At 40.3% G+C, this 12,721-nt stretch overlaps 1 protein-coding gene across 1 annotated transcript in view; it reads right to left on the reverse strand.

Moving 5' to 3' along the window:
* sorcs2 (sortilin-related VPS10 domain containing receptor 2) overlaps window positions 1-12,721 on the reverse strand; it is a 296,952-nt gene that overhangs the window by 301 nt on the left and 283,930 nt on the right. The window contains exons 15-26 of the mRNA XM_053343432.1: window positions 8,838-8,958; window positions 8,617-8,750; window positions 8,236-8,355; window positions 7,623-7,794; window positions 7,349-7,535; window positions 6,427-6,560; window positions 6,178-6,301; window positions 5,043-5,155; window positions 4,036-4,158; window positions 3,794-3,893; window positions 3,088-3,190; window positions 1,349-1,455 (exon numbers count right to left, since the gene is read on the reverse strand). Coding sequence (XP_053199407.1) covers window positions 1,349-1,455; window positions 3,088-3,190; window positions 3,794-3,893; window positions 4,036-4,158; window positions 5,043-5,155; window positions 6,178-6,301; window positions 6,427-6,560; window positions 7,349-7,535; window positions 7,623-7,794; window positions 8,236-8,355; window positions 8,617-8,750; window positions 8,838-8,958 — 1,538 coding nt within the window. The remainder of the gene's footprint in view (window positions 1-1,348; window positions 1,456-3,087; window positions 3,191-3,793; window positions 3,894-4,035; window positions 4,159-5,042; window positions 5,156-6,177; window positions 6,302-6,426; window positions 6,561-7,348; window positions 7,536-7,622; window positions 7,795-8,235; window positions 8,356-8,616; window positions 8,751-8,837; window positions 8,959-12,721) is intronic.

The following is a 12,721-nucleotide window of genomic DNA, read 5'->3' on the forward strand; positions in this document are numbered from 1 at the left end:
ATATTTTTACTCCTAAAACATTTTCAAATCTTGAATTTTTAATATTTTGAAACCTGCATTGATGAACTAGATACCATGTTGTGTCTCATTCATTCCAGTAAAAGTTTTCTGCTCACATGCTGAAAACCTTTTTTAACGCTTCATGAGGCTCTAGGAATTTTATTTTTTTAATTCTGTAAATGGAAAAAAGTCCTGGTACTATATGAGCAAATCCTGACATTTAAGTAGCTGGAACAAGCAAATTATTTTTTTCTTGATAAAACACTAATTGGTCAATTAATTGACAGCTCTGAAACAAAACAGGGGTCCACTCTTCAAATCACTCTCCAAAGTGCCACTATTGGTCATTAACTCCACAGGATACCTTTAATGTTTATATAAGCTTAACAGCCATGCCACATTAACAACAGTTATATGCTAGCACCTTAAATGTTGGTCACATTCAGTGGTGTAGTAGTACATAAGGAATAACTTTCTACATAAAAAGGATTTAGCTTTATTTTCATCTGACAGCACTTACAACAAGTATGTGCTAGGCATGGATTCATTAAGGATTAATAGCAGTGTGAGCAGAATGAAAAATCTGAATTAATTATATTTTTGATGCATATTTTTATGAAACAATATGCCCATTTATTGTTAGTCAGCTAGGTCTAATACACAGGCTACTTATCCTTAAAGGACCAGTGTGTAGAATTTAGTGGCATCTAGTGGTGAGATAGCAGATTGCAACCAACTAAATATACCTCTCCTCACTCTCCCGTTCCAAGTGTGTAGGAGAGCCTGTGATGGGCGTGAAACTTGTGAATAGTGTGAAAGGTCCACTCTAGAGCCAGTGTTTGGTTTGTCTGTTCTGGGCTACTGTAGAAAAGGACCTACTCCCTATGTATATATATAAAGGGCTCATTGGTACAATCAGGTTATTACACACTGATTGAAATACATAGTTAAAATACATATTCATCAATATTATATTCCATTTCTGCCAAGTCTGTTTTACCAGATGCCACTAAATTCTACATACTGCACCTTTAAACATTATGACTCAGTCAGATGATATGGCACAGTCAGGACATGATTTGAATTTGCTAATGGAGATGATGACCATGCAAAGCCTCATGACCAACCTTGGAGGCAAAAGAAAATAATTGGAATATTAATGTCAAAGCCAAAAGGCTTTCAGTGATAAGGATAAAAAGTACCTTGGTGTGTGTTAGCTGCTGGTGTTAGTGGCTTGGGTTTTAGTAGCAGTGGTTAGTGGTAGTCCTTATAAGGGAACGGAAGGCGGGGCTACCTCCTGCGTTACCTAGAGTCTGCGAGTCCAGGTCGTCGTCGATGAACTCCTCGCCCTGGATGATGTGCTGGGTGTCCTCGCTGTGATTGACGGGGCTGGTCATCTCCTGCTCCTTCTCGTTGTGCATCTGGGCGTAGACGTTGCGGCTGCCTGGAAGCTTCCTGAAAAACAGCGGGGGATAGGCATCCTCAGTCCTAAGCCAAGGACTGTGGGATTTGTTGGTTTTCGTAAGATGGGGCTATAAGTTTTGCACTGCATGTTTTTAAAACAAGTGACTTTTCGGTGGACATTTGTGTTAGGGACACGAGGAGGTGCTGCTGGTGGGTTATTCATGTGAAAAGAAAAGCATGCAGTTATCACAACATATCGCACACAATAAATCATAAACTGTCAGTTTTCATGCAAGCTACCAGGACAGGGAGATATGTGAATCTTTTTAACATCAGAAAATGTGGTAAATGATACAAATCAACAGGTCTGTTTTATGGTAATGTTGAGTTTACAGGATTTAATGTGATGCAGGTTATCTATGAACCCTGAGGACTTGGGTGCTGCTAGTGCCACAAGCTGGTCAAAGTTTTCATGATTTGGTGAAATCTCTGATGATGTTTTCTAATGACTTAACTGATCTCCAAGCTTTTTTGTTTCTATTTGGGATGGATTGCATGCATGACATTCATGTGCAGTATCTTTTTAACTGGTGCCATCAGTTCAAAACTTCAGTTCATCCGGTATTTGGTTTATAACTAATGCTGTGTCTTAAATCTCATTCTTCTGTACTTACTCTTAATATTTTGAGGTCTAACGTGCGTATGGAAAAAGTATGAATAAATGCAGCATTATGAGTATCCACATGCTGCATCCAAAAAGGTGAGTGTGGAACTATAGACACTTCTCGCCCTCAACGGTCGCCATCTTTTCTACATAGCAGAAGGGGAGGGACCACTTTTCAAACAGGAAATGGCGGCTGAGAATGTTGTAACTACAGTGAACATCACCACCTTATACAAATGTAAATTATACATTTTTAATATTAAGCACCACTATACTTTTCACATATTAGCCATCAGTAGGTTTATTGGGTTTATTTAGCAGTCTGTAATGATTTGGTATCACAATCAATACCGTGAATTCTTATGCTAGCTTGCTAACCTCGCTAATCACCATTTCCAGTAAGTACGCAACAGCCATGTTTGATTTGAGACACTAACCCGTCAAAATATGCGCACTACACAAGTAAGTACAGTGTACACAGTGTACTAACAGAAGTATGAGATTTGAGACACAAGCTTTGTGTGTAGCACTAATTAGTAAACATTAGCATGCTAACACAACAGATTACAACACACAAAATAGTATACATAGTCTAAAAAAACTAGCATGTTAGCATTCTCAGTAGCATTTAGCTCTCTGCTGAGCAGTGTCAAAAAGCAGCTAGTGCAGGCTTTAACTTATGTTAGATTTCTATTATACAATATATTAATATAATTCCATATTCTATAAGAGAAAATATTATCCATTTCACCCACTGCTGCAGTGTCCATTTATTGTATTAGCTTCCTCCCACCTCACTGATGATGTTTTGAAACTTAGCTGTGAATTTTTCTGCTGTTCAAAACATCAAGAATGAGCTTGGAGAACATGTTTGAAATATTATAGGTTTCTATATCAATTTCAACACCCTGAGAGACCACTTGTGGTTAGACAGTGTTTTTATCTTTGCTATTATATGTTATTTGATTCCAGCTTTATCTTTCTGAACTGACTGACATGCTCTTCAACAGGACCCTCACCTTTTGAACTTGTAGAGGATGAAGGAGCCGGTGGCGATGATGCTGATTAGGAAAATGACTGCTAGAGCCCAAACACCGGGACCTCCAGCAGATCCATGGTAGCCTGGGATGGATGATACACATACACACATATACCAATAAAGAATGCATCATGTTTGGTCAATGAGAAAATAGGCAAATTTTGATTGGGGGTAGGGGGGGTTGCTATGAAGTATAGAGGATGAGGAAGATCTCAAGACAAAGTCTGCAGGAACAAATGTACAAAAGTGGCAGAAAGTAGATAGAGATCATCAAAACACACAACAGTTGAAATGTTTCAGTCTCCACAGACAGCATAACCATTTTATATAGAGAGAAGGGTCAGTCAGGTGGATATCAAAGCACGGCACAGCACAGACAGGCTCAGACTGGATAAGAGTTTGGATTTGTTAGGAAACCAGGAGAGGAAAACGCACAGGAATCAAAGTCCAAGCTAAAGTCTTTAAAGGTTAAAGTGCAACCATACAGAAAAACCGGAGGTGTATGATTCATGAACGCACCAGTCTCTGCTGCTGTTGCTGTTGAGTCATTAGCAATTAGACCTAGCCCTTGGAAATAAACCAATGACATGCATGTTATCATTAAAAACATTGAGAATGGTAGATTGTTTTTAAAAAGCAGACTATATGGGAGGTGGCACACAGCGGTTAAATATAGAGGGCAGTACCTGCGTTTGGGTCCGCTAGCATCACCAGCACTTGTAGACCTCCTCGCACCACAAAGCTGACGTTGTTGTCATTGAAGGCTTGTATGATGGCTGGAATACGCTGAGGACCAGAAAATATTATATTTACAAAAACTACAAGATAAGATTGATACCAAGAGAGAAATTCAGAGTAGCATAGCAATATAGCATTCTATTCCAGACAAAGAAAATATGGGAAAGCATGTGACATACATTCTGTTTACCTTATCTACAAACATGCTCCTCTTTGCTGGTTTGCTGTCCAGTGGGAGGACGTACAGGTTAGCAGTGGTGGGGAGTCCAGGCTTCACCACGGTAACCAGGGACTCCTTAGGGACACCTGTGATCTGGGGACAGAGGGTCAGATGTCAGTAATATGGAAGTTAATGAACAGTATGTCAAATGACCATGTTTATGTGAACCGTGTCACTTTTTGTTTTGGTTTTTACAGCCCACCAACCATTGTCACCAAGCTTGTTTTTTTTTCTTCTTTTAGCCACAAGAGGCCGCTGTTCTCTGTGAAAAAGCTACCACAAACTGACTATGTTAAAAAATGGTAGAAAATGTTAGCTAGCTGATGAATGTAGCATCTAGCGGCTAAAGAGCCAGATATGTTTCAGAGTAAATGGTGTTAATGTTCATAAGGTGGACACAAAATGGCTCAAAAGGGATGATAATGCTGCTCTATGTCTACTGGATGTATCCACAGGCTACAGTTCGCTACTGCTAACACCTTTACCAGGACTATTTCATATTTTACCAATGATTAAGCATTTAAAGATGATGTTCACAACTCATAAAAAAAGTCTACTTCTTACATTCATTTCCCTCTATTTTATTGTTTTATCAGTTATTTTTGTATGTATGCTGATAGATAGATTGGCTGATAATCTGTATGTGAACACAAACACTTGTGACAAAGATATGTATTGGAGGCTGTGATGTTTTATAGTTTAACAATAAACTTAACTTTTATAAAATGACATCAGTGCACTGAAACAACAACTTAAATTAGGAAAAAGTATGTGATGACAATATCGGCCGATGATATCAGTCGGGCTCTTATACATATATCAGAAAATATTGAGGTGAATTTGAGGACGGTGCCTCAGTGGCCATTTGAATTTATTTATTTATTTTTCTCAAATTGAGGATAAATCTTGCTAAAATAAAGTAGGTAGGCTGTGTTTGAATCATCAACTATTTCTTACAGTGTATTTGAAAGTCCTACCTTGGCAAGTATTTTGGTGACCACCTGGCCGATGTCCTCTCTCCACTCTGGGATGTTTGGGTTGAGGCGATCCAGGTTCTTGCTGAAGCTCAGAGGGATGACCTGGAAGTTATCTGGGAGCACAACAGAGAAACTGAGTCATTGTACCAGTAGAAAATAACGAGTAAATGATGAGATATTGCATAGTGAGTGTTGAAGATGAACCAGCAGATACAATTGAAACTACAGATGTATTGTAGAAACACACAAATATGTGCTGAGTGAACAGATGTGCATTGTTGGTTTTCACCTCGGAGGGAACATATGTGAGAATTCAATCTGGACATACAGATGTGCACTGTTAGCATGAACAGATGGAACTGGCTCTGTGTATGGAACCACAATCAAAACAGCTTACTTTGACTGAAATGGAGCCAAGTCATAATTCAGACATTAAAAAAAGAAGAAAAATCCACCTCAGTGTTACAGTACTGTGCTGCAAACAGTAACTACACTATCACTCTCTTAAGAAACAAACGCTGGCAGCTCATGAATAAAACAAGCACATCTGTTTATAAAAAAGAAATCTGACATAATTCCTCCTGTGACACACTCACCGCCAACAACGACAGATGACATCATTAAATATTTTGAGGCAACGTTGGAAAAAATGTCAGTCTGCAGATTTTCCTCAGCTGTGACTGGATTACTCAGAGACCAGCTCTGACTTTTGCACTCCTAAATCTGTCATTTGCAAATAAAGAATTACATTTTTTAAAACATCTACAGAGGAAGCCTGTGAGATGCAGCTGAAGGCTCTAGAAAAAGCTAATGTTTGACCATTGAGTTAAATTTTAAGAAAAAGAAAAAATCTAATTACTGTTTCTAAGAATAAAAATGTACTTTTAAACTAAACGAATCAAACAATGTATTATATCAATTAATAATATCTTATAAGAGCTGCATTTCAGCTAAAACGTTTCTAGCTTGTGGGTTTACTTCTGCGTTATACCACTGCACATGCTCAGTAGTATAGTCGTGAGATTTATTCTTAAAAAGTGAACCTATATCTTCACTTAATTCATCCAATGTGATTGCACATTTACAAGTCAAACCCAAGTTTATGACACAGTTCATTCAGATGTGTTAATGTTACCGTAGACTCGGACAGTCCTGGTGTCCTGCACCATGGAGCGGCCGTTGGAAGCTTGGACAGTGACTGAAACCTCTCCTGCTTCTGGGAAACGAGTCAGCAGGCTGTTCTGCAGAGTCAGCATGGGCTGCATGAGACAGTGAAAACAGGTTGGCAGTGATAATCAGTATTGATATAACATTGATGTAATTAATAATACTGTATGTCGTGTTACTTTTTACCACCCAATCTATTTGAATGTTGGTGCTTTACCCGCAGGCTGTCTCCAATCCACCAGTAGAAGACAGTCAGGTTGGCCTCAGTAGGAAGAACTATGGCTGTCAGATTGACCTCATTGTTTTTCCCTGCAATAGGAACCACTTCAAGATGTACTTCCTGCAGAGGTGCTGTAAGAAATAAAAAATATATATTTTCATGAGTCGACAAAGCCTACAGTTACACTACAAACTCAAAGTGAGTGGTGTACAGGTCAAAGACATATAAACAAAGTCATATTTTATATAAGCGCTCCAGATAAGAGAGGAAAATATCCGAGGCCAAACCTAGTTTGATCTTGACAACATAAAGAGGAGACCACTCAGTGAGTCTCCCTCATCTTCCTCATTATTACCTTAGATCCACACAAAGACACCAGAGCTTTGAGTTTTAAAGCTGCACAAAGACAGCTGGCTTATCAAAGTAAAGGGCAACAAAAAAATAGAGAGGAACCTCCAATCCATACTGACACAATAGTTTCACTTTATATGATAAAATTCAAATGTCAGACATGGTCAGAAGAAGGAAATTATTTCTGCTCAGGAAGTAAAGAAAGAAAAGTTACAGAAGTGAGAGTCTAACCTGTCTGCTGAATATTTGATGTGTATAGAAAAAAACACTAGACTTAACAGAGATGACTGAACTGACTGCATCTATAGGCCTTAGAAGGAATGTAGCTCAAAGGAGTGTTCAGGTTACTGATGTGGGTGGTTTCTATGAAGAGCTGTATCATTCAAAACTCTACCCAAACTGTACATTATGTGGTGTGTTTTTGGGAACTGGATAGGTGGTGTACAGTTTGGTTTGTGCCTCTCTACAGGTTACTGCACAGAAAGAAAAAACCCCACCAGACGGTGCTGAAGTACACAGTTTTCTTATAACAATATCAAAACCTTCAATGAGCGTCTGAGATGCTGACCTGTGACCTGAATGTACATGGTGGCCTCGTCGTGCCCTGCCATGTTCTCTGCCTTCACTGTGACCTTGTAAACGCCTGGTTTTTCGTAGCGATGCTGGATGGGTTCATCTGTCACCGTCAGGTTCTGGTAAATGGCCCGAACCCCGTCGCCGAGGTCCACCTGGTACTTGGTGCTGCTGGTGTCGCCCTGTGCAAGCAGAACAAGGACGTTTTAGCTGGCTCTGTTTGAATGAAGAGGGAACGGCCGACGAGAAAGCGAGAACTTTCATCCTACCTGCTCCTGGTGGACAATGAATGTGATGTCATCGCCAGGCGCCACGGCAAGCATCTGTCCTTTGATGCCTAGCTGTAGTCCTTTAGGAGGCAGCAGAGGGCAGTTGTGCTGTTTGGAACTCTGCTCTTTGTTTAGCCCTCCTTCACACACATTAGATATCACTTTCCGGTACCTGAAACACAGCAGAGGGCAGTGCAAGTGTCAGTGTATGGAGGTAGACATAAAAAGTGTATAAAGGGATAGTGCTACATTTTTGAAACTACAGTACATTTATTTTCATTATTTTAAAGAGATAGGAGATGTTATCCTCATACCTGAGCATTAGACTAGAGTTGGAGCTTAGTTTAGAGTAAAGACGTAAAAAATATGTGTACCAACACCTCTGAAGTTCACTCAAATATTGCTGACATAAATGTAAAAGTGACAATTTGTGGTTTTAGAAAGAGTTACATGCTATAATAGTTTTCCTCCAGCCCCGTACTTATTGCACAGACATGTAACTGATACCGGTCTTCTCATCTCACTGCTTGGAAGAAAATGAAAATGTGTATCTCCCAAACTGTTGTGTGTGCATCTACTTGGTGCATTTGTGTGCTTGTGAACATGCACAGACCCGGTGCTGGACTCGAAGGTTTGTCCTAGATGGCAGTCGTCCGGTGGCGAGTCCGGGTCGTGCCAGAAGTCAGAGAAGCAGCGTTTGCCCTCAGTGTGGGAGCGCTCGAAACCGTAGTCACTACACACACACACACACACACACACACACACACACACACACACACACACACACACACACAAAATAAACAAAGACATAATTTATTAAAAATTGTTTGATTAGTTTCATCATATAAGTAATGTAGTGTACAACCTAAATGTGTTGCTGTGGTTACCTGACACATTTATTTAAAGCAATAAAACATTTGGTAACACCTGTTAGCCAATAAGAAAGTCATATGTTCCATGGTAAATGTACTCTATAATAATTCTGTGGTCTCACCAGTTGAAGTCTTTCTCGCTGCACTGACAGGGTTTGCTACTGAGAGCCGAGGTGTAGCTCTTCCCTTTGATACAGAACGCTGTGTCCTTCCTCTTTCTGAAACTCCGCTCCTGGCCCATAATGCACTTCTCTCCCTGAGGGTTAACATAGAGGAATTGAGTTTCAGATGACAAGATGTTCTGTCTTTGAGGTATGTGTACATGTGTGTGTTTATGCATCACCTGCAGGTTTGTGAGCAGCCAGGAGTCGTAGTCAGACTCAGTGCACTGTCTGGGGAAAGACTGCCTGAAGTCCACTTTGACCAGTTCCCAGTCTGACCTGTAGCTGATGTGGCCGAACACACTGTGCAGAAAATGAACACATCATTTAATATTATTATTAGTTTTTTTTCTTTTCTTCAAAGAATCAGACTGTGACGGTGAAAAATGTTTCCCCTCACAAAGCTGCAGTTCCTCCTTCTGTCCACTAGATGGCAATGTAACACAGCACAACATAAGTAATCAATACCATCTCCAGTCCTGAACTCAGCTGTCTTCTCCTTGTGTCAGTCAGAGCAGAGAGTTGTTTTTTTTTTTTTTAAGCAGACTGATGTGACACAAGCCAGCGACTCTGGCATATGTTGCTGTGCCGGTGGCGGGCCGCTCTCACCTCGTTGGAGTGCAAGGCGAGCATTACTAATGTTGTCTTCACCCCTGCCGTTAAAGGGAAGTGATGGATGTCTCAGCTGCTGACTCCCATATGCTTCTGTTCCACCTTCTCTTCCCTTTACCTCCATTGTTTCTCCTGTGTGTGTTTGTGGGGGTGGGGGGTCTGTTTTTCTCTCTCTCTCTCTCAGGTAAGTATGATATTAATGGAAGTAATAAATATGTTAAAACAGAGCCCCTCAACCAGACATGACCTCAAGATGAGGTAAAAAGCAAATGTAGGATCCACCTTGATGTCCTTTTTATTTCTGTTTTGTTGTACTTTAGTGAGGCACATTACCAAACATGATGAATGTGATGAATCAAAGTAGCTAAAATAACTGCCACACAGCTGATGCCCTGACCTGAGTTATATACTGAGACTCTACCTATTTCCACTGGGGGAAAACAGTAGTTTAGTTTAACATAAGAATCATAATGTCTTTGTTTGAATACATATGAAAATCAACTACAATAACAGAAATACATTTGCAAAATAAATACTCTGTAACCCATGTCATCATTATCATGACTTGCCGATCAAAACTTCTGCAGATCAGAAATGAAAAATGTCCACCTACTGTGTGACAATTTGCATTTTTGTCCACTCCCAATGTAGGTGACTTCAATCAATCGTTAATACATAGCGCCAAATCACAACAAAAGTTATCTTAAGGCACTTTTCACACAGAGCAGGTATAGAGTGTACTCTGTAATTTAATTTGAAGAGACCCAATGTTCCCCCATGAGCAAGCACTTAGCAACAGTGGCAAGGAAAAACACCCCAATAATGGGAAGAAACCTCAAGCACAACCAGACTCCAGGTGGGCGACCATCTGCCTTGACTGGTTGGAGTTTGAAGGCTTGGTGTCAAATCATACCTTCTGATGCAGTACAATTCTGCTTTGTCACTGGCAGCTGTATTAATATTCTCAAAAACATGACACTACTACATTTATTACATTTTCATCTCTGATTTTCTGGTGGAATGAATGAAACCTGTCCCTTACACACAAAAGACTGCCATGTTTTGCAGTTTTGGGGGCAATGTCAGGTTGTGCTGTTGTGACAGGACTCGGCCCCCTCATGCAACCATGCCTTGCAGACAGAGAGGTGTAAGATATAAATATGAAAATGCTCTCGCATGGTCAGACCTGTTGTTTCTGTTCTCGCATGGTCAGACCTGTTGTTTCTGGAAAGACATGTTGCTACTGAGTTTTCCAAATCAAATTTCTCAATGCTCTGTGGAGTACAAATGAAATCTTATTCTCTGTTATATTTGAGTGGAGAGTTTTGAGAGCTAGATATTTCCAAACCTCAGCACATAAAAACAAACCTTTGTTAGAAACCACTAGGGGTAGCTGAGATAGTACGTGGATTTTTGGGTGAACTAGCCCTTTAAAATCCCAAATGAAATCTTATTCTCTGTTATATTTGAGTGGAGAGTTTTGAGAGCTAGATATTTCCAAACCTCAGCACATAAAAACAAACCTTTGTTAGAAACCACTAGGGGTAGCTGAGATAGTACGTGGATTTTTGGGTGAACTAGCCCTTTAAAATCCCAATCCAGATTATGATATGTCATTGTTCAAACAAGTAGTCCAAAGTTATCACTGCTAATTTCAGAATCAAGTGTTAAAAATGTATAATTGCTTTGTTTGTGTGCAAATTCCCACTACTAGCCTCAGAGTTCATTTAGTACTTTTTTTCTGGTTTTTGAATAGCCACTCCAGAGCTATAGGAGCTCTATTAGTGGACAAACAGAACTTCAATCAGCTCACTGAAAAGAAATCAACACTCATTAACAGCAGGGAAGTTTCTCTCATTAAAATACAGTGCAAGAAGCAGAAAACATTGACAAGAACGTGTTTGGAGGTTAATTCCAGGAGAGTATTTGGTAGTGAATGAGATCAGATGCTGGGATTGGTTTGAGGAGAATGTGTTTGCTTTTGGAAGCAGCATCCACAGTATAAGTATTGAGAGTATGAGCGGTCTGTGATATTTGACCGGTTGTCATTAGTATGAGTGGTGGACGATCTCTGCTCCCCCACCTGTCCTTGGTGCTAAGTCACTGCTCAAAGCCTTCATTACGGGATAGCAGGCTGTGCCGTCAAAAATCGAAACACCGTGGCAAGGAAATAGACCCTGGCTAATCTGTCAGACATGAACTGCCCTCAACACCCCTCCTTGGCCGACGACCCTATCTCTCTGGAGCCAGACGGACAACGTATATATATATATATATATATGTGTGTGTGTGTATGTGTCTGACACATGGCAGATAATGGTGAGTGAGTCTGAGTGTGTGTGTATCGGTGTGTATCGGCGGATGTGCGTGCATGTGTGTGTGACCATCTCTTTGCCCTTCTCAGCAGATTACAGCTGGAAGCCGGCGTTATCTCTGGGCCAAGGCCTGAAGTCTGAGATGATGTGACAACTCTCACTCCAGCTAACTTACTGATGGAGAGATTGGGGGGAAAAAAGAGAGGAAGTGAGTGAGAGACAGAGACAGCAGGGAGGTAGATATGCCTTAAAAGATTCAAACTCTTGAAGCCTGTCAACAGTTTGAGTCTGAAACTGCTGATATGTTGCTCAAATATTCTTCATTTTGGGCGCGCAGGTGGTCGAGTGGTTAGAGCGCATGCCATATACGCAGCCGATCGGTTCGAATCCCGATCGGAGGTCCTTTGCTGCATGTCACCCCCCCTCTCTCTCCCATGTTTCCTGTCAGTCTACTGATGAATAAAGGCGTCTATGCCAACAAAATCTAAAAAAAAAAAAAATCCTCATTTTGATCATTTTAACAAAACCAGTAAAAGTCTACGGGGACACCAGCGGCCCCATGAGGCTGTGACGCTCATTACCATTTTATTACATCCGAGACTCCAAGTTCCACACAGTGAGGTTCGTGTTATATAGTTGAAAAATGCTGAGTCAGAAACAAAAAATTTCAAGTCAGCCTCCTAGTTGTTATTCTGAGTCAGAGATACTGTGAATTTTTGACAACTACAATATCTTCCACTTGGTAAACAGATCCAAAAATATCTAAAAATGCTGCCATCACTGGGAATTATGTCAAAATAACATCTCAGAACCCATTGGTCGATTCAGCGACTTAAAGGGGAGCAATACACCGTCACTTTCACTTGCTGACTAACCTCCTACAAATATGTCAACATAAATTTTAAAAAGTACTTGAGGCAACGAGCCTAAACCTCTTGGAACAATGTGTGAATCCCATGTCGGAATACTGGGAGGTTTTTCTGTTCATTCTGCCAACATTGCTTGAATGCAGTGTTAGGCTCAGCAATACTTTGAGGATTAACATGTTAACTGTTAATATATTATCAGGGACAGGTGCTGGTGATTCAATTTTAAACTTACCCTGCAGATATTAAAAGCAAAAGATTCAGCTTGGAATA

The sequence above is a fragment of the Scomber japonicus genome, chromosome 22 (assembly GCF_027409825.1).
Source record: "Scomber japonicus isolate fScoJap1 chromosome 22, fScoJap1.pri, whole genome shotgun sequence".
NCBI lineage: Eukaryota > Metazoa > Chordata > Actinopteri > Scombriformes > Scombridae > Scomber > Scomber japonicus.